At 46.4% G+C, this 25117-nt stretch overlaps 1 protein-coding gene across 5 annotated transcripts in view; it reads left to right on the plus strand.

The window, feature by feature from the left end:
* Positions 1 to 25117, plus strand: part of ELP1 (elongator acetyltransferase complex subunit 1) — a 167001-nt gene that overhangs the window by 18935 nt on the left and 122949 nt on the right. For all 5 annotated transcript variants that reach the window (XM_074994466.1, XM_074994465.1, XM_074994467.1 and 2 more), the window contains 6 exons: positions 9250 to 9349; positions 12829 to 12919; positions 13631 to 13754; positions 15209 to 15302; positions 16051 to 16281; positions 20130 to 20300. In XM_074994466.1, coding sequence (XP_074850567.1) covers positions 9250 to 9349; positions 12829 to 12919; positions 13631 to 13754; positions 15209 to 15302; positions 16051 to 16281; positions 20130 to 20300 — 811 coding nt within the window. The remainder of the gene's footprint in view (positions 1 to 9249; positions 9350 to 12828; positions 12920 to 13630; positions 13755 to 15208; positions 15303 to 16050; positions 16282 to 20129; positions 20301 to 25117) is intronic.

A 25117-nucleotide genomic window follows, 5' to 3' on the forward strand; every position in this document is an offset into this window, starting at 1 on the left:
AAACAGATGCCTAAGGTACATCCTCAAATGGGAAGACTTTGTCACAGATAAGGAGCTTTGTAACAGAGCAGGACAAGAACCACTTGACTTGCAAATCAAGAGAAGAAAGTGCGGGGTGGCTGTGCCACACTCTCAGAAAAACATCTTCCAGCATAGTCCATCACGTTCTCACATGGAACCTCCTGGGGAAAAAGCAAAAGGGGAAGACCTTGGACAACGTGGAGAAGGTCTACTGAGATTGAAGGACAATTGTTGGGGAATGCCATAATTCCCAGGCTTCAGGGCCTGTGAAGAGTGTGTCAAGAACATGCCTAAACGCGACCCTCGCTCTGCGTGCCTGAAGTGTTTAGCCAAGGGTCACCAGTGGGATTACTGATCTATTTGCCAATCTTTTAAGCCAAGGACTCTGAAAGATAGAGTGCAGTAGCTTAAAATCCTTTTGACAGAGGCAGCTCCAAGCAGACAAGTCCCTGTCTGCGGGGCTGAGTACAACATCATCGGTGCTGAGCATGCCAACATTGAGTTTGAATTGGTACTAGTGAAGGATGTCTGTCACCGGGAGGAAGGGCTGGCACCTTGTCACTCCAGGAAACACAAGTCTCGATCCCTGCTGCCTCACAAAAGGAAAAAACATGACAGATGAGTAGTTCCCCATGCCATCAAAGTGCCAGGAGGAATCCCAGGCATTAGCTGTAGGGCCATGCCATGGGCATGCCTTGGGAGCTTGAGCATCCATGCAGGTGCTGAGGTTGAGCCTGTATTCGCCAAACATGCTGTCGATGCTAAAGCATTTAGAGCAGCGCAGAGCCTGCTTTGAATCACGGTGCTTTTTTCTTTGCACAGGTGTTCACCGCCACTGAAGCAGGTCCAGAGCTGTCCTCCATCACGAGGCAAGCTGGCAATGATGGTGTGACCATTTTCCCCCTCGGTGCCAGTGGAGACTCCTTGGTGCTGCCTTGGTTTTGGCGTTGGAGTCGGACTCCTACTTTTCTAGCTCAGGGAGAAGTAGGAGTGCCCATTCTTCCTCCCGACGCTGTCAGTGCTCAGCACAGGGACAGTGACTGCAGAACTGACAATGGGTGCCATAGTGGCCTTTGTGGACACCGTGAACATTTCACAAGTCCGAAGGACAGTTTATCAGTCCTGGGCACCACTGTTGCACTTGGCACCATCGGCATCTTTAGGGGCACTATTGTGAGATCAATCTTCAGAGCTGCCTCTCCCTGTGGACGGCTTGTCTTCAGCACCATTGGTTTCCACAGCACCAACACCTTCAGGACTGATAGTGGCACCAGCTCTGGTAATCTGACTGCTGCCGCCTCCTCTGGTGCTGTGCTCTTTGGCATCTTCCAGTGCCATTGCAGCCAGTGACCCCACCGCTTCCTTCTCCTCCCTCTTCCACTGTGCAGATATCTGCATTGCCAGGAAGGTGCAGATGTCACAGCTGTTCCCACCACACCTGGCAGGAAATGCTCTAGACACTTCCATGGCCGTGGATTCAGGCTATCCGGGACAAGCAGGGACCTCTTCATCTTCCTCTGCTGACAGTGGTGTGGATTCTTCTACATCCCTAGTTTTGGAGGCTGTCCAAGCTTTTCAACAGTTGCTCTGGGCCAGGGCTTAGAGGTGCAGGTGCAGGAGATTAAAGATGAAATGGACCCTATGATAGACATACTGTCCTCTTTGGGTTCCACTCGTGTCTTTGCCCTTGATTTAAAACTATAGCCAAGATGGCCAAGATCGTGTAGCAAACCTCTGCTTCAGCCCAGTCCACCGCGAGGAAGAATGAGAGGTGTTACTTTATCCCCTCTGAGGGGAATGAGCATTTGTTCACCCACCTGCCATCTGACTCCCTGATTGTGGACGTGGCTAACCACAAGGAGAGAGAAGGGTTCCATGGGCCTTTGCCCAAGAATAGAGTGGTGAAGCAATTAGATTTGTATGGGAGGTAGGTTTACTATAGCTAACGAGCAAGCCCTGGGGAGTAGACTCCTTTACAAAATTTACAGAGTTTGCTTCTCTAGACGCAAAACCTGAGTTTACAATGGTTGTGGAGGAAAACAAGCTCATTTCATGTGCAGCCCTGCAGGTTACCTTGGATGCTGTTGATGCAGCGACCAGGGTCATGAGACGGGGCTTGATTGCAGGTCTCGGGCCTACCCTATGCGGTGCAGCAATCCAAAAATCCAAGACTTGCCTTTTGATGCGCCAACCCGCTTTTCAGAGAAAACTGATAAAAGGCTGCACAGCCTCAAGGACTCAAGGTGCGCCTGAAGATCTCTGGTCTTCATACCCCGTGACCCAGTGCAGACATTTTAACCTCCTCCCTCCTCCTAGGCAATTCCCCCAGCAGCCTAGAGATCAGAACAGATGGTGGAGTTGTAGTGGTAGGAGACACTCTAACCAACCTGGCCAGGGCACCAGAAGCCCCCACCAGGGTTGAAGTCTAATTTTTGAGCTGCAGTCAGGAGCACCACACCACTCCACATATTGGATCCAGTGCACCCTTTGTTTTTGTTCCACCTACCGCCTTCTATCCTGATTGGTGCTGTGTAACAATGGATCAGTGGGTCCTTTGCATGGTAGAAGGGGGATATTCTATCCAATTCAGTTTTTACCCCCCTTCCCTGCCCCTCTTCAGGGACCCCTTTCATGAGAGTCTGCTCAGGCAGGAGATTGTCGTTCCTTGAGCGGGGGTCAATAGAGGAGGTTCTCCCTCAATTCAGGGGATAGGGGTTTTACGCCCATTATTTCCTAATTCTGAAATTGAAGCGGGGGACTGAGGCCCATCATGGAGCTGTGAGGCCTGAACAAGTCTGTTTTAAAAAAAAAAAAAAAAAAAAAGATCAGGTTTCGCATGGTGTCCCTGGGACTTATTCCACTGCCGGATTTGGCGGTGGACTGGGTTGCTGCTCTTGACTTACAGGACACGTACTTTCATATTGTAGTTTACCCCCCTCATGGGAGGTTCATAAGATTTGGGGTCTTCCATACACATGTTTGCAGCCCATTGTGTGATCATGCAGCACACTAGGGAGGATGCTGCAGTGGGCAGGTCTGTACTACAATCTTTCTGAGGCACTGACCCGACTTCCTAAGGTCAGCTTGCATTCACCTACATTGGAACGTACATGAGCAATCACTCAAAGAAGACAGTTACTTACGTCCGTAACTGGTGTTCTTTGAGATGTGTTTCTTGTGTCCATTTCAAATCGTCCCACCTTCCCACAGTTGGAGTAGCTGTCAAGAAGAAACTGAGTTGGGGGAGGGTTGGGCAGGGCCTGTGTTGCTGCCACTTCAGGTGCACCAACCCAGTGGCTACTGGTGTGCGTGTGCATGTACTTTGGAATGGACATGAGCAACACATCTTGAACAGTTATGGAAGTAACTGTCTTGTCTTCTGTTATCTGCAAATATCTGTGAAATCCACTGGCAAAGTGCCTTAGCTAGTGGTTTTTCCTTGTAAAGGATGACAATCTACAGTAAATTCTTTCTTTCGTATCTGACAGTCCTGGGATCGGGAGGCTGCCAGGTAGTCAAATATTCTGGATAAAAGAGAGGTATACCTAGCAATTCATAACACCAAAAAACAAGGTTACATAATATGAAACAAAAATGTATGCAGAATACTTTATTTACCAACACCACACTGTAAACTTATGCTGTATTTGGTGTATGTATTTGTATTTACTTTCACTATATGGTACTTAAGGAAAAGGTAACTAAAATTTACTTGCGGCTAAAATGCCTGTTTGAGAGTTCCAGATGATAGAATGCTGAATATGAAAGAGTTTACTGTACTACAGTAGAAGCTCACAGTTATGAACACTTTGGCAACAGTGTTTGTAACTGTGAACATAACTTTATGGTTGTTCTTTCAAGAATTTACCACTAAAGGCTAATTTATTAATATAGTTTTGAAACTTGACTATGCAGAAAAAATGCTGCTCTACCTTTATTTTTTTTTAGTAGTCTGTGTTTAGCGCAGTTCTGTACTAACTTTTTGTACCTGTGTGCATCTCTGGTGCTGCCTGATGTGTATTTCTGGTTGCAAATGAGGTATGTGGTTGACTGGTTAGTGTGTAACTGCTGTCTATAACTCTGCAGTTCTACTCTATAGCTGTTAAGGTGCTACAGGACTCCTTTTTTGTTTTGTGACAATACAGACTAACATGACTACCTCTCTGAGTTTGTCTAACCGTACTTGGGTTAAGTGGAGAAGTCTTTGCTGTGGATTTAAATTTCCAGCCTTGCTGATGGTTTTATGTGGTTGTCAAATTCACTATGATTTCACATGGTGGATATTTTCTGCCATGTACTTTTTAAAATCCTAGGCAGTTACCCAAACAAAAATCTGTTAAAGAAATGCTAATTATGCAAAGTGAAATATTCAAAAGTTAGGAAATGCTAGAATGATGGTTACCAGTGAAGACTTAACTCTGCTCCTATGTGTGTTTACCTTATGATACTGTCTTTAATTTCATGATCAGGTATAGTTTTTTCCACAGAACCCATACCTTGTTTGATATATGGGACTGACATTATGATTCAGTAAGAACGATTCAGTATTGTATTTAAGCTTCATAATTGTGTGTCCCATGCCTTATTTTTGTTTACACTGTTCAGACTTTTATGAAGATAAAATCTGAATTTCTTCATGCACTTTTCTCTTCTGTTCATCACCAACATGTGACTGCTTCCCAAACATGAACAAATCTTCTCAGCACCCCTGTGAGATGTGCGTTGTCATTGGGAGTTAAGACACAGAGATTAAAGCCAAAATTTTTTCCAAAGATTCCACTAATTTTGCACGCCCTGTTTGAGACATTTGGGAACTGATCTTTTCAGTGTACTGTACAGTGCATCATAGGTTCACAGCACAGCTCTCATTGACTTGAGTAGGAAGTATGAGTGCTGAACGTTTCTGCAAATCGGACCCTGGAGTTTCAAGTCAGGCTCTCAGAAAATGATGAGTGCAGAGTTAGGGACTGATCGCTTCTGAATGAATTGGTGTCATATAGGTCCTGTGGCAGATGGAGGGCAAGAATCATGTTCTTTGGTGTGGCATGTAACTGCTCTAACCATATTCTGTAGGTTCCCAAACAGGGGGTGCACTCCTGGGGGGTGGGATGGGGGTGAAGCAATTCTGGGGTGGGCGAGGTGACCCACCCCCCACCATCAAAACCCCCACCCCAAGAAACAGCCTATGCTGGTGTTACCTCCTGCAAAAATGGAGGTAGCACTGGCTTCATGAAGCATGTAGAGGAAATCCTGCAGCTGCACACCAGAGCCGGTGTCTCAGGAAGTGCGTATGCTGCTTCCCCTCTCCCCGCATAGATGGCATGTTTCCTGAAAAAGCTGGGTCTGTTGGCTGCCAGCAACTTCCTTTTAGCTTGCTCCCTTCCTGCATGGGGAATCAGGGTGGGGAGTGGGAGTCCTGAGTCCAAGCCATCTCCAACTGTTCAAGAAGCATGCACCCTGCTCTTTGTTCCCTGTGGCAGCCCTTGTTTTTGGCCCCATCTCAGTGTGTAGAGGGATCCACAAGTTCCACTAACCTTGGAACCACAGAAGAATTCATCTGGCTTAAGGCCTTGAACCTCAGTCCTACCTAACCTCCCTGCATGGGGCTGGGGTGCCAGGGGCAGGAGGTGTCTCAGTTGGGGCCACATCAGTGGGGCTTGGGGGGTAGTATTTTTTTAATCTCACTTATGTGGTTCCTGACTTATTTTTCCATAAATAAAGACAATGCTGAAATGTTTGTATTGGACATACTTTATTTGAAAATGAAGCCTGGCCGACAAGCCCCCAATTGGGCCAAGCCTCCATCTGCCCACAGCATCATATAAAACCACTGCGTCCCCAAACACCCCTCAATCCTGAGCGCTTCATATACTGGAACTCCCTGTCCTGAGCCTCTCGCGTCCCCAGTGTTCTGTCACAACACTACTGAACAATCCACACACTGCAAATCTGTGTCCTGAGCCCATCATACTCCCAACCCCCTACCCTGAGCCCCTCATACACCCCAACCTAAACTCCTGCACCCTCACATCCACAAGTCTGTGGTTTGCTCATCACCCGAACACTTCACCTGACCCCAGCGCTCTCCAGTCTGGAGCCCTCTCCCTGAGGCAGCAGCCCATTCTCCACCTCTTCCGGCACCCAAAGTCCCTCCGTGAGCTTGCACCTTTCACCCCGTCCCACACCCAAATCCCTCATTCCCCCCTGAAAGCCTGTCTCAATCCAGTGAGAACGAATAAGGGCTGGGGACAGCAAATGATGGAGAGGAAGGGAATGGGGAGGGCAGGGCCTCAGGAAAAGGGTGAAGTCTTGGGACTTGCCTTAACATTTAAAAAGTGATCTTGGGTGTAAAAGGATTGGAGCCTACTGCTGTAAAATAAATAAATAAATAAATAATTTTTCAAATTTCATATTGCAAAATGCAAATATAAATATTTTGCCCTTTGGTGTGCAGGGGTATCGGTTTGATCAGTGGAGAGGACGAACAATGATGTAGAAAGCAATGGAATATTTTCAAACTTTATAGCATGCTCGCAGGAGTGTTTGGGACTGTTCTATTGTGGGAGTAGTTAGCTGGTCTTGTGCGGTTACTGGTGGTAGGGTTTACATAAGGCAGCCTGCATCAGTAGTAAATAAATGTTCATGATAGCTTATCAGAGTAACTTGTGTCCATTAAATTTATTCTAATCAGGAAAAATATTTTTATAGATTTTTAAAATTAATATATTATGTTCACGATTAAGAAAAGAAAATGTGATGAAGACAACATTAAGTATGGCTTCCGTGTTACGGCAACAACAGGATCAACCATCCTCAATGTGTAGTATACCACGCAGTTTCAGCAATGATGCCTTGAGACCTAGTTGTCTTGAGTGATACTTGATGAAGAACCACAGCGCTTTGACAGACAAATGAAAAGAGATTTTTTTGCTTCTAAACTTCAAAATTTGAAATGCATGAAGCTGAACACTACTGGAGCTTTTCTCAAGTGTTGGCTAAAGTGGTAGAAGTATCTTACAAACTGTCATTGCTCATCACTTAAAGCCAAGAAAACACACACAATCAGAGAAAGTCTTGTGAATCCTTGCTTGTTGAAAACAGCTGATATTGTGCTTGGTGTTGAAAGTAGGAAAAAACTATTGGAAGTGTCATTTTCCGACAGTTGCGTGAAACGTCACATTGATGACCTGGCAAAAGGTCTTAAACTTCAAGTTCTGGAGGCAGTGTTGGCTTCTCCTTTTTTTGCAATCCATTGTGATGATACCACTGATATAGCACAATGCTGTCAGTTGCTTGTCTATGTTCAATTAATTAACAATGGAACTGTAAAAGAACTCTGTTGTTTTTTTTGAAGGAATTGATGACCACATCAAAAGCTTCTGATGTTATGAAAGTTATTTCTGACTTTTTTTGAAGAAAGTAGACTTTCCTAGATAAAACTGGTTGATGTCTGCACAGGTGATGTTCCAGCGATGCTTGGCTCTCGCTCTGGATTTATGACATTGGTGAAAGAAAAAAAAATCCAGCAGTAACCACAACTCATTGTGTCATACACAGACAAGTGTCGGCTGCTAAAACCCTTCCAGATTATCTACATAACCCATTGAATATGGCCATAAAAGTGGTCAATTTTGTGAAGAACAGTGCTTTAAATACGAGACATTTTGCTTCTTTGTATGGATTTGGGAGCAGATCATAAAACTTTTTGTTTCACACAGAGATATGATGGCTTTCCAAAGGTAATATGCTTTTGAGTTGATTGAAACTGAAAGACGAAGTGGAAATTTTCCCTCAAGCACCAGAAGAAAGATGTTATCATGCATTTATGACTAAACATTTCAGCTCTCTCTGGCATGCCTCATGGACACTTTTGAATCTTTGAACAACCTCAATTTGAAGCTGCAAGGAAACAACGCTGTAAACATTTTAGCATACCATGATGCCATCAAAGTGTTAACAGAAATAACCCAGCTTTGGAAATGTTGAACACAAGTTCAGACGCCTTTTCTTCTTTTCCAACATTTTCATCATTTACTGAGAATGAACATTTCCAAGAACTTTGTAAAGAGGATGTGAAGAACAAAATTGTGTTTCATCAGGACTGCCTTGCTGATGAATTCATCCACCATGTTCCAGACAACTTTTCTGGCAGTCCCATTCATAAATTAGTATGCAATCCATTCAAAATTTGATGTCTGTTCATTACCAGAAGTATTGCAAGAGCAAGCACTCAAAATAAAATATGATTCAAGTACAAAAGATAATTTTGAAAACTCAGGCTTGGAGAATTTTGGATAAAATATGTCCCAATGTATTTGAAAGTTGGAGAAGTGCTGCACATTTTTCCTTTTTCATCAAGATACCTCTGTGGGGAAAAAAAGCTTTTCAAGTTTCGTCACATTAAAACAGTAAACAAAGAAATTGACGATGTTGAAAATGATTTGCATTGCATACATTCATCTCTTAAACCTAGGATTTCCCAACTTGAAGAACATACTGCACCATTCTTCACATTAGATTTGCTTTGTTTCTGCTATTTCTGATGTTAAATTGTTTTTATTAAAGTTCGTGCCAAAAAACTATTTGTGCTTTTTTAATTTTAAATTCAATTTTATGCCAATATTTTTGTTAATTTTAAATTACAAATTCATTTTTTTGTTAAAGTGGGGGTTGGATGATGATAAAGAAGAGGTTGGGGGGGGTGAGGATTTCTCAAATTAAAAAGGGGGCGTGATGCTGAAAACTTTGGGAACCATTGTCCTATTCTCTTCCTATAGTTCCCTGCTTTTTTCACTATAAATTTTCCAGCTTCTGTAACCCATTGGACAGGGTCCCACTGATAACAGCCTCCTTCAGTATGTAGTACTTGCTCATCCCAAAAGGACAGTCTGTCCTATGCACTGAAAACCTGAGCGGATCTGTGGCTAAAATGAATATGACTGTCGTTAAAGGCTGTATCATACTGCAGATGCATTAGAAGGCTGAATTAAGATTGTATTGACAATTTTAATATTGGCACTTCATAACTGAGTGCTTAACTTTTTTACCTGAATTTTCTCTTAATGTGGTTCTTGTTGTTGGTGATGTAATAAAGTATCCATAGGACTTCTGAAAAGGGTATGGGCAGACAATAATTTCCTGTAGCCAATGGCCATTCTAACAGCAGCAATTTCAGACTTGCATCTGATCCTTTGATATTTTTCCCTCCCCTCCCCCGTATAACTTCAGGAAGTGCCACCTGCTCCATCCTCAGATGACTGTCGACCCCGAGTCACTTGGAGAGGGGATGGCCAGTTTGTAGCAGTGAGCTCTATTTGTCCACAAACAGGTATGGAATTAGCTGCTGAAGAAAACATGCACAGCCCCAAATTGGAATCCTTCTTCACTTACCTGTGATGTTATCTGTTTTCAAATTGGCAAACCTGCCTTATTTAGTCATGTTTAGTAATGGGCAATTAAAACAAGTTAAAGGCTTTGTCTTCCATTTTGGGACTGGTTTTTAATATAGATGAGTTGGAGTTAAACTCTGGACATGAAACATATCTGTTCAGGGAAACAGTGGTCTGGATTCTTATTTTACAGCCCAGCTCTTTGTTTGCTTTCCATTGACTGACTTGTCTGCACCTCAGTCCTTCATTCAGGAATTACCAAAGGTAAAAATTGATGTTGTGCAAGGGGGTGGGGTGTGTTATCTTTTGCTACATCCTTCAATGGCTAGAATCACAGGTGTTTAATATTTCTCCGTCTCATTCCTCACTCTCAAAGATCGGCTGCCACACAAAATTCGTTAGTATCTTGAGGCTGCTTCATAACGTGACTGCTATAATTTTGAGCAACAAAGGATCCCAAAGTGATCCCTTTGAGGTCAAAATGAGAGTTTAACAAGGCTGTGTCATTCACCCCTCACTGTTCTCCATCTTCATCACCATGACTCTGCACCTCATTGATGGCAAGCTTCCAGATGGTGTGAAGATTATCCATAGAATGAACCTCCATCATGGAGCTCCAGTATGCATATGACAACATAGAATCATAGAACAATAGAGCTGGAAGCGACCTAAAAAAGCCATTGAGTCCAGCCCCCTGCTCTAAGCAGGACCAAGCCCATCAGATCAGCCCGGCCAGGGCTTTGTTGAGGCGAGACTTAAACACCTCCAGGGATGGAGACTGCACTACTTCCCTGGGTAGACCATTCCAATGCTTCACTGCCTTCCTAGTGGGAAAAGTTTTTTCCTGGTGTTCAACCTGGACCTTCCTAACCACAGCTTGAGACCATTGTTCCATGTTCTGCCATCTGTGACCACTGTGAACAGCCTCTCTCCAGCATTTTTGCAATCTCCCTTCAGTAAGTTGAAGGCTATCATCAAGTCCCCCTTTAGTCTTCTCTTCTGCAGACTAAACAGACCCAATTCCGTCAGTCTTTCTTCATAGGTCATATGCTCCAGCCCCCAAATTATTTTGGTTGCCCTCCACTGGACCCTCTCCAGTGTATCCACATCCTTCCTATAATTGGGGACCCAGAACTGGACACAGTACTCCAGATGTGGCCTCACCAAAGCCGAATAAAGAGGAACAATCACTTCTCTGGAACTACTGGCAACGCTCGTCTTGATGCAACCTAATATGCCATTAGCCTTCTTGGCTACAACAGCACACTGTTGACTCATGTCCAGCTTCTCGTCCACTACAACTCCCAGGTCCTTTTCTGCAGAACTACTACTGAGCCATTCGGATCCCAGCCTGTAACAATGCTCAGGATTCTTCCAGCCCAAGTGCAGGACTCTGCACTTGTCCTTATTGAACCTCATCAGATTTCTTGCAGCCCAGTCTTCCAATTTGTCTACGTCACTCTGGACCCTGTCCCTACCCTCCAGTGTATCTACCTCTCCCTCTAGCTTAGTGTCATCTGCCAACTTGCTGAGGTGCCATGCAACCCCTCATCCAGGTCATTGATAAATATGTTGAACAGGACAGGACCCAGAACCAAACCTTGGGGCACTGCACTAGAAACCAACCACCATCCTGACATCGAGCCGTTGATCACTACCTGCTGGGCCCGACCTTCTAGCCAGCTTACTGTCCATTTATCCAATCCACACTCTTAACTTGCTGACAAGCAGATGCTTGCTGCTCTTTCTCCCTCAGCCTTTCAGACCTTCTTAAGTCCCTTCACTGACGCATATGAGAAGCTCAGCCTCATACTGAACATTTAAAAGACCAAGGTGCTCCACCAGCCCTGGCCGAAGGGACAGTCTCACGTAACTTCTATTGAAGTCAATGGAGAACTGCTGGAAAATGTGGAGCACTTCCCATGCCTTGGAAGTCCATCTTTCTGCTAAAGTAGACATTGACACACACATCCAGCATTGTCTGAGCCGTGAAAGCTCTGCTTTTACCTGTCTGAGATAAAGGGTCTTTGAGAACTGGAACATCTATCCCAAGACAAAGCTCCTTGTATACCATGAAGTGATGTTCCAACACTACTGTACACATATGAAACTTGGGCAACAAGCAAACATCATTTGAAGGCACATGAACAATATCAATGCTGCCTCAGGAAAATCCTAAATATCTTTTGGGAGGATAGGTGTATGAACACAAGCGTCCTGGAAGAGTTGAACATAACCAGTGTAGAAGCTATTATCGTTTATGACCTAGCTTTGTTGGACTACTCATGCGGTTCAGATGTCTGATCAGTGCCTCACAAAACAGATTGTTTTCTGAATTGGAGGAAGGACAGGGGAGTGTTGGGGGCCAGCAGAAGCAATATAAGGACATGCTTGAAGGCACACAAGGAAAAAGTGCAACATCGTTGTTGACACTTGGCAGAACTTTACCCAAGACCATCCCCAGTGGAGCATGGTAATCCATGAGGGGGTGGCACAATTTGAGAGGTCCTGCCACAGCACAGAAGAGGAGGGGGGAGAAAAAAGAGCATCAAAAACACCTGCCCCTTCTGTGATAAGACCTGTGGCTCCTGAATTGGGCTGATCAGCCATCAATGGACCCACAAATAGGAGGGTGACATGAAGACATCCTACTTGTTACCAAGTGACCGCCAAGAAACTGACTCTCACTTTAACCAATACTTCACTTTTGATGAAAACTTCATGTGCTGAGTTCTGGCGGGTAACTCCTGAGTAACAGCTAGATATATCCCTACACAACTGGGATGCCAAGACAACATCATAGCTTAAAGAACCAAAAAGTGCAGCTCAAGCAACACCCTGCAGGACCAGACCCTAGCCTCCCATATGTGGTGTTTGGAGCAGGGTTGTACATTCTGTCAGAACGTGGAACGGCTGCCAAAGAAGCTGGTCTTCCAAGCACTTTGGATTTTGACCCACATTTATTTCAAAAGTCAGCTGGGCCCTATTTTCATTCAGGACCATGCACACAAGGACTTAGTGTTGTGCATCCAGCTGTCTTTTAACTGTGTCTGGACCAAAACTGGTCAGTGCATCTCAGAATGTAAAAGTTGTTGAGTTTGGAATCTGAACTCTGAGAAACGTAAGGATATGTGAAACTCAGAGAATTACTTGGGAAGTTTGAGCATAGAATGCACACAAGAACGCCAAGCAGAAAAGAGTTATTTTCTGATGCTTTAGCTACACAAATGATCACTATTAAATTGTCCAACTTGCCTCCAGCCTCCATTATCTGTGATGGGTGCCTATGCTTTTCATTTGTGTGTTAGGCCTTTGTGGGGAGGTTGTCCCTTTCAACTCCAACCCAATCCCACAAAAAGCAGAGGACACTTCTGAGTTCCTCTGTGCTTTCCCCACCTCACCTTTTTGTCTCGTGCAGGGGCCCGGAAGGTCAGAGTGTGGAGCAGAGAGCTTGTCTTACAGTCAACAAGTGAGCCTGTCCCAGGATTAGAGCAAGCACTGGCCTGGAAGTGAGTAATGAGCAGTGTGTGTTCTGCACAGATGAGGTTTGGTTCTGTTCACTCATTGTGGGGTTTCCTCAGTCTCTCTGAGACAGAAAGATCCTTTTCCTCCCTTGTCATCCTCCTTCTGGTCAAATATGGAAATAAGAAGGAGCTGTTCAGAGACTGTCATTCTTCTTTCCCAGGATAGTTCCCACTTCTACTCAAAGGGAGACCAGAACAGGTAGGAGAGGTTAGGCCCTATGTGTGGTCTTATAATACCACACCAGCAATGTTCCCGATGACTTTTTTTTCCCCATCCACGTATGGAATAAATTTTATGCGCACCAAGGCATGTGCTTATGTGCACCATCTAGAGAAACAAAAATACCATAGCTGAGAGTCCTCTGCTAATCAGCTGGACAGCATTTGAATCTCTTCTGAATGGCTACACAAGCACCCAGCTTAGAGGGACTAATGCCCACTGAGCTGCCCCCGCTCTTGGGGGGACCACAGTGCTTATCCTCTCCTGTGCTGATATTATTTCAGGGTGTTGTGATTCCTGAGTAAGGTCTGTGTGGTGCTGCAAGAGCCTTGCCTTTAGGCATTATTAAAATTACCAACTCTGCTGCTCCTTTGGTGTGTATGGTACTGGGCAAGGGCAAGAAGCCAACTGTGTTCGTCACTTTAAATTGCAATCAAATGTGATCATTCATGCATTACTCTTGGATTTGTCTTGAGGCCCTGTGGAAGTGTAATAGCATCTGCACAGGAGAAGCCCAACAAATACGATGTTGTCTTCTTTGAGAAAAATGGTCTCCTTCATGGGGAATTCACCCTCCCATTCCAGAAAGACCAAGCTAAGGTAAGCAAGGATGTCCAAACCATGGCCCTTTATGTATGCAATGATTGCTGCTGCTTGATGTGGAGACTGCTCTAGTGGGGTCTGCTGAACATGAAAGTTTGTGACCCTCATCAGCAAGCCTGACAAGGAGGGCAACTGCATCAGTGTCCAGTGAGTCAAAGGGGCCTGGGACTTCTGGCTGCTGCTGCTATTGTGGTGGCTGGAGCCATGGGCCCATAAATCAGCACAGGAACCCCACGTGGCATGCTGCTTAGCCCCAGGTGACGTGTTCCAGATGGTGCTGTGGGTGTGTGCAGTCTGAGCAGTGCTGAGGGCCGTGTGTCCCAGTTCCACCCCTTCCATGGCCCATCCTCTTTGCCCTGGTCCTGGCAAACCTGTTGGTTTGCCTGAGGATTGTGGTCAGTGAATAGTAGAGGTGCACCCCGATCTACGTAATCCTAAATCTAGAGTGGCCTGGTTCCAGATTTTAAATTGGCTGCTGGTTTTCATACTGACAGTGAGCTAAATCTAAACTGCAGATCTAAATTTGTATGTAGCTCCAGAGTTTGCAGCCTAGGGGTCCATCATTGCCTTTGGTCACTTGTAGACTCACTCTGAATCTAGAGAAAAGGAGGGGAGGTAGGAAGCACCAGTTTGTGGCTCTTTGTAAGAGAGAGTGGCTGAAAAGTTACTATTAACTTTATCGTATTCATGGGCCCTGTTATGGGAGTGCTGGGCGGTGGGTGGCTCTGTTGACTCCCGCTGGGCACTCATGGAAATTCAGATTTCTTTAACATCGGGCTTTTATCTCTCTCTTGGTCACAAAATACCTAGGAGCAGAAGCAGAATGATGGGCCTAAGCCACCTCCCAGTGGAAGGCTTTCAGTGACAGCACTGGGAACTGGACCAGGACCCGTATTGTTTAAGTGTGCTCTCAGGGAGGAGACAGCAACCCCTCCAGAGCATCTAGCATTTAGACACCAGAACCTCCTGGACGTAAGGCTTCCTGCTTCTGGAAGACCTTACCCAAGGGCAGAGAGTGCTCTGTTTCAGCGACACTGCTGTACCTTTTGGGTTGCAGATGATAACACAGGGAAGAGTAAGATCTAAAATAGAGCAAGACACTACTCTTGTGTGAACAAAGAGTGTGACTCATCACTGGGCTTGCATAAGTTGTTCTCTGCGGCAGGTGCTATGTAAAGTTTATAGCGGTTCTGCTCTGTGCACACCCCACCCCATAGTTTTACTAGGACAAGGCTGGGATCTGCCATCTTAAATTAATGCATGGGGGATTTTCTGGCATAAGCCTTGTAATATGTTACTGTTTTCTGTTCGCTGTGATAGGGTGTTCACTCTTATGCTGTCTGGGCAAGGAGGGAGCCAAGTGACATTTTTAAGTTTTAAGTAAATTAGTCTGACATGGTGTCTACCTTGTACATGAACAAAAACACCAATGTGAGGCTCTGTCATGTTAGGTTAAAGAGTTGCTTTGGAACTTAGACTCTACAATCATGGCAGTTTGGCTCGAAGATATTAAGAAAGAAAACAACTTCAAGACAAACACCTATGGTAAGAATACTTGCAGTGCCCTGGCTGTCCCACAAATATACATTAATTAAAAGGTGTGGAGAGGCAACTCAGCAGAAGACACAGAGATTCTGCTCAGTGTTCTGAGGTGTCTGTGCATGATTAGGAGAAACTGCATTAGTTTACTAGATTTTTTTATGGCCCCCTCCCCGCCCCTGCGTTGCCCAGGCCAGCTGCTCTGGAGGTAATGCAGTGCTCTTTGCACAGCACTGGGCTTTTGTAACAGCTACACCAGTGACTGCAGATCCCTGCCCTCAGTCTCCCCTTTGGGTATAGGTATTTTGCAGGGAAGAGAGGACAGACAGACAGAAGTTTTAGTTTCTTTTGGGCAAATTGTGAGGTGAGTTGTTTTGTGCTGGTTGCTGCTCAGACACAGTTAGAGGCAGCTTCTGCTCAAAAGAGCTCACCATCTTAATAGGCAAGATAGAGACAGGAAGGGTGGTTATCGCCCTTCTACAGATGACAAGTCTGGTGAAACAGAATATTGAACCTGGATCTCTGGCATCTAGTCCGGTGTGCTAATCCTAAAGCTAGCCTTCCTTGGATCTGGAACAGCGTGTGACAGCTGAAGGCTAGACAGGCTGTTGAAGAAATCTTTGGCAGTGGCAATGACAGCTAAAATTTCTGGATCCCCTGAAGGTGTGAGTAGGGAGGATGAGGCTGGGTGTTAGCAATCACCTTTCTGTCCTAGCCCCCACGATGTGCATAATGACTATATTTCTCTATGCAGTTCAGCTCTGGACAGTAGGGAACTATCATTGGTACCTAAAGCAGAGCCTGCATTTTGGCAACACTGAGACAAGCCAGCTCGTGTCACTACTATGGGACCGTGAGATCCCATATCGACTGCATGCCCTCTGCAGGGGATGGCATGCCCTCCGATATGACTGGCACTGGACCACCGACCGCAGCACTGGGGACGACAGCCACCCTGTGGCCAACGTGGCTGTGATTGATGGAGGTGATTGTTGTAGACCAAGTCTGTGAGTGGGGGATGGAGAAGAGAATATGTTAAACATATGTCTGGTGGTTGGGAGGTCTGTCTGGGTCAGGGATGTTCAACACGTGGCCTATGGGCCAGAATCTGCCCCCAAGCGGCCTGACCACTGGAACCTTTCCTGTGGCAGCTGGCTCTGCAAAGGCAGGCAGGGAGGAGATGCTACATTGACTATCCCAGAAAGAGGTGGGGAAGCAGCAGCCACTGGGATCATGGCTGCTCTGCAGCAGCCCCAACCCCTGCAGTACAGCCTGAGGCTGTGTCTGCTGAGTGAGGAGCAGCTGCATGGGGGGACTGCAATTCGCCAGCCCCAGCCAGCGCATGCTCCAGCTGGCTCTGCAGCCAGGCGAGTAGGCTGTGTGAGTGGGTGAGCGGATGGGGAGCTGTCGTGGCAGGAGGGAGGTGCATTGCTCCTGAGGGAGGCAGATAAGGCAAGTGCTTATCCCTCCCATTCCCAGGGTGTGCATGTGCAAACCCAGCCATGCTGCGCTGCACAACTGTTGCATGCGGCATGGCTCAGACCGTGGGAACTACCCCATCCTGTCATGCTGTGGTGTTCCCAGCCTGCCAGGGTGTCTGTCTCACCCAGGGGAGCCAACCCTGGGGTGACCCAGTCCAGCCCCTCACTCCCCTCATGGGCCTCCTGCCTGGAGAGCTTGCAGGTGCAGTTTGCAGGTGGGACAGGGGTGTGTGGTGTCTCTGGTCCCCCAGACGTGATGCTCTAGGCTAGGGCAAAAGTTTCTTCCTGCATCATCAGTTGCCTGCTGTGCGCCCAGCACCTCTGCTACCCAGAGGGACCCCAGGGAAGAGAGTTGGGTTTAGCAGCTGGTCAAGACACTGAATGTTGTCAGCTTTGGAAGCTGTTACTTTAGTCTGGACCACCTGTTGCTGGGGTCCTTTTTTTGCACCTGCGATGTAAGTAATATGTAATAGTGCTGTCTGCAGGTGAGTGAAGGAGCAATGTTAGCAACACAGGCTGTTTCAGGGTTTCTATTTGTTTCTACAGCACCAAACCCATGGATGGTAGGAGCTAAAACTGATGTTCTAGGACAGAGTTACTTTAACTTTTTGAGACAGTGGAACACCAAACAATATTTTTATGCACAACATTTATGAAAATTTTCTTTAAAAAAAAAAAAAAAGAAAGAAAAAGAGAGAACCCCAAAACAAACATCAACCTACAGTAAGGTCTCAGAATACATGAATGTTCTGTTCCACACACCCTTGCATAAACCTGGGTTTCGCCTAAGTGGGGGGGGGGGGGTCCGTTTTTTCCCCCCAGCAGAACACAAGTTCTGCAGCCAGGGAAGCAGCAGAAAGTTATGTTCAGGGGTTGGGGGCAGTTGGGGAAGGTTAAGCCTAGTGGTGGGTTGGGGCTGTGGGAGGTGGGAAGCGGGGACTAAGCCTGGAGTGGGTTAGGGCTTTGTGGGGTGAAGGGTGGAGTTGAGCTGGAGCTGTGTGCAGGTGGTGAGCCAGGCAGGGGGGTTGAGGTTGGGTTGAGCTGGAACCAGAGCTGTGCGCAAGTGATGAGCCTGCGGGGGATGGAACTGGGGTAAGGGGGGTGTGCAGGCGGCTTGAATGAGAGCTGGGTGCGGATTGTTAGCCATCATGTTGAGCCAGGGGTGGGGAGTTGAATCGGAGCTGTGCTGGGTTGAGGGGACGGGGTGAGCTGGACCCATGTGTGAGGGGTGGTAAGCCAGAGCCAGGCGTGGGCATGCACGGTGAGCTGGCAGGGGGTTTGAACTGGGGCCGCGAAGGTTGAGCCAGAGCTGTGCCTGAGGGGTTGTGAGCTACAGCTAGAGGCAGGAGTGAGGGTGAACAGGAGCTATGTGCGGGTGGTGAGCGGAGCTGAGGGGGATGCTGAGCTGGGGCCGTGTGAAGCTGAGGGGGGTTGAGCCAGGGTTTGGGGGGAAGCGAGTTAAGCACAACTGGAAATTGCGGTACAGGCTTTACTACACTCATCCCTTGCTATACGATGAGCACAGTTGGTTCCCAAATTTCTGCTTGTAGGTGAAAACTCATAAGAGCAACACTAAATTCCTGTTAAAATACATGTAAAAGTCTCCAGTTTGTTCCAAGTGCTTGCAACGTGACATAAACCAGTTGAGTTTAGGTACTTTTCTGATGTATTTGAATAGTTTGGCACCAGAAATAGGATGTAGTGTATGTATGTAGAGCAGGGATTCCCAACCTATGGGTCGGGACCCAAACATGGGTCCCATTAGATTGTTAAAGGTCACCAGCTGGGCAGTTTCCAGTTGCATGTGGCTGTTAGAGAAGCCATTTGCAGTTTCTTAACACTGCTGCCTCAGGCAGATACCTATCATTAGCGATAGCTGCCGTCTCCAGCAACTATCTCTGTCGCTTGGGATAGCAATTACCTTACGCCTAGGTGCTGAAACCTTAACGCTTGAATTAATTGCTGGGAGCAGGAGGGCTGGAGGAGCCACCCAGCCTAGATGCCCCCGTGAAGAGGCTGTGGAAGGAGGAGTGTCTAAGGCTGGGGCTGTAGAGGGATGCAGTGTGGGTCTAAGATGAGGGGAAGTTGGGGGCTGCTGTGGGGCTCTAAGGGTGGGGATGGTTTGGGGCTGCTGGGGGTGGGTTAAGGCTGGGGGCAGTTTGGGATCTTGGGGGGGTGGGGTTTAAAACCTGTCAAAGGGTGAGGTAGGTGAAGGGGAGGGGGTCTAATACACTAAACCCTGGAGTTACCCAGCACTGTTCCTGCAACCCCTGCATAACTGAATTTTCCTGCAAGGGGAGGGGAGCCAGGAACCACCAGGACTGGTCAGTTTCCTGGCTCCTGAAGTGACAGGGGCTGGGAACCAGGGGCAGGCTGGTTCCAGTCCTCCCCATGGCTTGCGGGGCGGGAAAGTGATCAGCTCATGGCTGGTCAGTTTCATGTTCCCACCAGCACAGGGGAGGGAATCAGGCTTAAGAGCCTTCTCCCTCTCTTCCCTCAGCTGCATGTGTAAGGGAAGGGAGGGAGAAGGCTCCAGCCAGGGACCCCCATGGCTGAAGTGGAGCCAGCCACAGGTTTGCGGGTCTCCCAGCCTCCTGGTCAGGGACCCCATAGCTGGCTCCACTCCAGCTGCGGGGCTGTGGGTCTCTCTGCCACCGGCTAGGGACCCTGTTCATATGGGTGGGGGGTGGAATTCACTCATATAGTGAATAAAGGTAGGTATATATGTTCCTTGTTTTAGCGAGCACTCCTTAGTAAAGTACCTGTTAAACAAGGGATGAGTGTATAGGAATCGGGGTCAGACACGTAAGAGTGGGGTTACATACTCTGAGACCTTACTGTATACAGCAAAAACAAAAGGAAGCAATTTAATCAGGTATCCTAGCAATGAAGAAGCAACAGTGTATCTGCTGAGAATGTTGAGTGACCCTAGAGTAATAAAATACCAATTTATGCTGCATTTTTCTGGTTAGAATGATTATGCTATTTTGTGTTTGGCCCCTGGAACATGTAAAAAAATTGCCACGTAGCCTCCAGTGCAAAAAGGTTGGACACACCTGGTCTGGGGCATAGCAGTTTACTGCGGCTTTGGTCTCTTGCAGTATAGGGATAACATGATAAAAGGCTAGTGTGTGGGACAGCTTCCTCCTTCCAGGCTGAATCCAAAGCCCCCCAGAATCCATGAGTTGATTTAGTGAGCTTTTCATCAGGGCCTCAGAGGACAGAGGAGCCCTTCACTGAATCCTTCCAAAGAACCTTTCTCTTCCATGATTGCTATATCTGTTGCAGTCTGAGACAGTGCTGGAATCACAGTTGGGGGACAGTGCACAGCTTAATTTTGCTTTTTTCTCAGATAAAGTGCTGATAACAGCCTTCCAGCATTCTGTGGTGCCTCCACCCATGTGTACCTTCCAACTTCAGCTCCAGCAGCCAGTGAACCAGATTGCCTTCCACTCAGACCCCACAAAGAGCGAAGACTTTGCTGTCCTGGATGCTGGCAACAGGGTCTTCATTTACAGAGCTGGTATGTTGTTTGTTTTGGTTTGGTTTTTTTCAGTTGCAGGGTTTGCTGCACTTCTGTGGTCTTCCCAAGGTCCTGCCCTTTTCAGTCTCAGACCACCAGGGTGATATCTCTGAACAAGGATTCATGTCTGTGTGCCTCCATTTGAGGGATCTAAGCTGCTTGTCCCCTGAAGCTCCTTCTTACTATTCCAGCAAGTCTGGTGTGAGTGCAGCACATGTAGTTTGTGCACTTTTGGCAGTGATCAGACAGCTTTCCCGCAACATGGAGCATTCGCTTTCTTTAGAACAGAAGAATTACAGCAAAAACAATCATAAAGCAATTATCAGTCTACCTGGGTGCTGGGCTTACTATATGTCTCCTATTTTCCTTCTCCCCTCATTGTGGAGATCCTGACAGGTTCCAGGGTTTCATGTCCTTCCAGTAGTTTGCCCTCTTGGTTACTATTTAGGTAAGTTAAAGAATCAAATGGGAGGCACTCAGTTCATGCTGCCCTTTTTGCACCACAGGCTCTTTCTTGGCCATCTGAGCTTCTTGATCCTGTTCTGATCCAATCTGTTCTGTTCTTCCCAGGGGATGGTACTTTTATGGAGTTGCTTGCTTATCCCAGGATTTTAGTCAGGGGTCATAGTGTAGCAAAACTGAATGCCTTGCGTGAGCCAGTAACAGAAGGGTCAGGGTTGTATAATTTGACTTGGAAAACCCTAGAGAATCATATTTTCAGTGGTGGTTCGCTTTGTGGTGCGGCAGTGAGGGCTTACTGTCTTGCCTTTCCTGTCCTACCATAGACAGTCTCCTCGCCAACCCCTGGCTTCCAGCTCCATGTCCCTCTAGTTGGAAATTTTGATAATGCTTTAATTGGATACGTGTCAAGTTGGGTATCCTTTGAAAGCTCTTTCTCCTGCATATGCAATGGTATCAAGCATGACAAATTTAGAACAATTATATACATATATATCAACTTGCTTTAATAATACTCTAACACCAGGGTGATTTACGTGCATTAAAAGTAAATCAACCCTTACTAATTCCAGGGAGTTACATCTTGACATGTAGGACTGAAAACATTTATTCATCCAGTCTTCATCCATGTTGTCTCCACCTAGGGCACAATTATTAGACACATTGTTATGCTAATCCTTAGCAGTGCTGCACTCACACCTATCTGTGCAAGGCAGACTGCTCTTCAGATATATGCAGGGTGGTAAGCACCTTCTTTGTGCACAAATACTTGACTAGCTGAAGGATTGATGTAGTAGTGTGTGGTATTTCACACACAACTGGTGTAATTGGTCCATCCTCAAAGATGCATCCAGGCCTGAGAGGGGAGGGTAGTTTTGGATGTGCTCAGTCACCCTGTAGTTTGCCTGCCTAACAGGTATAAACACACCCTCTTGTCAGGCAATATAGCTGTTTGTTTCTTGAAAAACACCTGCCAGTGTTGCTGTGCAAGCATCATAATGGTGATCTTCAAATGGTGAACTTGGCACACAAACTTTTCCAGTTCATTTATACCTTCATCAGTGACTGCCTCAGCTGTTCCAAGCACCTTCAAAGTGAGGGAAGAGTCTTCAGAGATTGAATCACAGGCCTTCCAGTAAGAATATCTGGTGGTCTTTCCTGTCAACCTTCCCATAATGTCACATCCTGAATGGGCGCAGAAGCATTGCTGTGTGGCAGGGCTTAATGGGCTGAGTGATAGGAGCATACCTCTGATGGATATACAGCAATTCTGTTTCACAGGAGCAGGTACAAAACCAGAATCTTTTGGAAGTCTTGAGTAGTGTCTAAGAGAGCACTGGAACATCTGTGTCATATGCAAAATACAGAGTTTAGTGGCATCTGTTTTGGGCACTAATGGCATATAAGAAATTTTACATCCGCCTGCTCATGGGAACTATGAAGGAACTTCACTGAACAATAAGACACAGCCACTTGGTTATGCCATGCAACAAAATTCTTGGAGCAGTTCTTCACATGCTGGAACACTTTTCCTGCACAATATGCTAGTTCATCCTTCTTGCAAGTGTGAGATGATAGCTTCTTCATTGTGCCACTGGAGATGTTATTGGAATCAGTGATTTTGTACTGGACAGATTCAATACCATGGAGTCTCTTTTTGGTGATATTTCTAATGAATTCCTTTATGTGCTCATCAAACATGAGGTGGATAGGCACAGTATTTTCCTTGTAGCCTCATAATGAAGTGTTTAGGCATAACTTGGCAGGTGTTGCCAGTTCTAGTTTGGGAGTTTTTACCACAGCCACGTTGTTTGCTATGTTGAAAGATTTTTGTTAGCGTAAGTTACCTGTTCCCTTGTTAGTAGGTGCTGTATTAGGAAGACCAAAAGACAGTGCATTTTAACATGAACAGTGGTACCATGGAGAACTCAGACCTTCCCTGTGTCTCATGTGATGCTTTTTCTTTTGTGGAAGTAAGTGCAGGTACTGAGTACCTCCACTGAAATAAATCAGTGTTCCCTCTGGCCATAGTTCCACATCTGGGGCTTCTGGTGGGGATGAGTGCCCCCGCTGCCTCCCAGGCATGGAGCTGCAGAAGGTGCTCCCCTCTGCCCGCCCCATCCCAAGCTGGAGAGCCTTGTTGCTAGCCTCGGCTATGGAAACCCTGTCCAGGAGGTGGGGGGTACCCCGACAGCCATGTGGCTGGGAGCAGGCTGGGGTGCAGAGCCCCACCGGCAGCCCCAGCTGCAGGAACCCCAGTGGGGGGAGGGGCAGCAGAGTATTGGCTCCTATTTTTGGCCAAAAAAAGCACTGGTCTTATGTATATCAATATCATACTGAGATCTGGTCACAATCGGAAGATGAGCAAACAGTGACTGGACTGAGATTAGCTCTGTACTGATTCCATGACCTTCCCTTTGATGTTTTTGTTTGTATTTCAGCACAGCTTGCATCTGTCCTCCTTGATTGGAATCCATAGCCTCATGGAGTATTGGATAATTCTTTGGGTTTTGTAGGCTTCAAACAAGTCTTGATAAGGCTAAGATTTTGTTACAAGTATTTTTAGAAAAAGTCATGGACAGGTCATGGGTGATAAACAAAAATTCATGAAAGCCTGTGCACTGTTGCTGATTTTCACTAAAAATAGCCCTGACGAAATGGGGAGGTGAGTTCAGCTCAGCACCCACTGCTGCTGGGGCTCTGGGGTCCTCTGCTGCCTCACTGAGCAGCTCTGGAGGTATAGGGGGAGGGCATGCAGAAACAGCAGGAAACATGGGGTGAGGAAGACTGACTTGGAGCTCCCAACCCAAGGAAGAAGATGTCATGGAGGTCAATGGAAATCATGGATTCTGTGATTTCTGTGACCTCCATGATCTAGTAGTTACCTTAGTCATGACCCAAAGTATCCATTCAGCTGACATGCTTAATAATCTTATTACTGGAACTGTTGTTATGATATTAATCAGCTCCTGTATATCTGTTGTAGAATCTTGAAATGCCTATGTGCTGCAAGACAAATGCTTTTCTTTAAAAATTCAGTATTAGCGACACAATTTTTTCAGGTTTTAAGGATATGTGCAGTGATTTTCATCCATGGGTTGGATTGCTAAAAACTATGTTCATTTTCAATAAGTGGTTCAAGAAACCATGGAACTTTCTTACTGACTGCTTCATACAAAGTTTTTTCACCTGTCTCACATCTTAAAACTTCTTAATGGATGCTTTCAGGCTTCCAGCTTTCTGCAGAAGCAGCAAGTGTTCTTTTCCAAACACATACAGTGGCTAGTACAGTTGCCCTTCGTTCTGGATCATCTTTCTTTCACCTTTTTTTTTTTTTTCTGATCATTGATGTGCTGCTTCTCCAATCTTGTCTTCTTCAGTTTATGTGCATGTTGGATAGCATATATGGCTTCTGCAAGCATTGTGTTTTAACTAGCTCCTCTGTGGTGGGATTTTCCAAACATTCAGCAACAAATTGGTACACTCTTTCTCCCCACTGATGCCTCAGAATGGCCCAAGACCAAAGTGAAAACTAGCATCTTGTAATAAATTGCTTTGGGATTGTAATTAATTGTGCGATGTAACTGTGGGCACTGCTTATGGTTGCAGTTCAGTAATTTCTGCCTGGATGCTGACAACTTAACCCCAGCCTCATTAGCACTCATTGTAGGTAAACAAAGCTGATAATTAAGGCTGTGTTTGCCATGACAGTCATGGATTCTGTGACTTTCTGGGGCATCTGTGACAACTGCCGGTGAAGCTGGATTGGGGGATGCTTGGGCAATTCTTGGGCCAGCTGCTGCTGGCATAGCCTTGGGCCACTACATTTCTCTTTCCCAACAGCAGGGATTTCGATGTAGGAAGGGGCAATGGGCTTGGGGAGGGTGGACTGGGACTGGCAGCTGGAAACTGTTGGCTTCTAAATAAGCTTGATATCTAGAAGCCTCTGCTGATTGGCTGAGCCTCAGTAAGGGGAGGGACTTTGAGGCATTTTAGGGCTTTATAAAGCAGTGTCCAAGCGAACAGGGGACTGCAAACGGGGAGTTTCGAGAGGGAGTTAACAGGGGTCTGCAAACAGGGAGTTTCGAGAAGGAGTTAACAGGGGACTGCAAACAGGGAGTTTAGAGAAGGAGTTTGGAAGGGAGCGGAAGGGGCCAGGGACCCTTGCCTTTCTTTTAAATCCCGGTTCTAGGATGGCAGGCATGGATAGTGACAGGTCTGCTGCTGTTACCTGCTTGGGATGTGCCATGTTTGTCTTCCTCCCTGAGGAAAGAAGGGATTTCGTCTGCCCTAAGTGCAAGCTGGTCTCCATTTTAGAAGAAAAAATTAGAGGCTTGGCGGCTCAAGTGCTGACCCTT

Source organism: Carettochelys insculpta, chromosome 5 (assembly GCF_033958435.1).
Source record: "Carettochelys insculpta isolate YL-2023 chromosome 5, ASM3395843v1, whole genome shotgun sequence".
Lineage (NCBI taxonomy): Eukaryota > Metazoa > Chordata > Testudines > Carettochelyidae > Carettochelys > Carettochelys insculpta.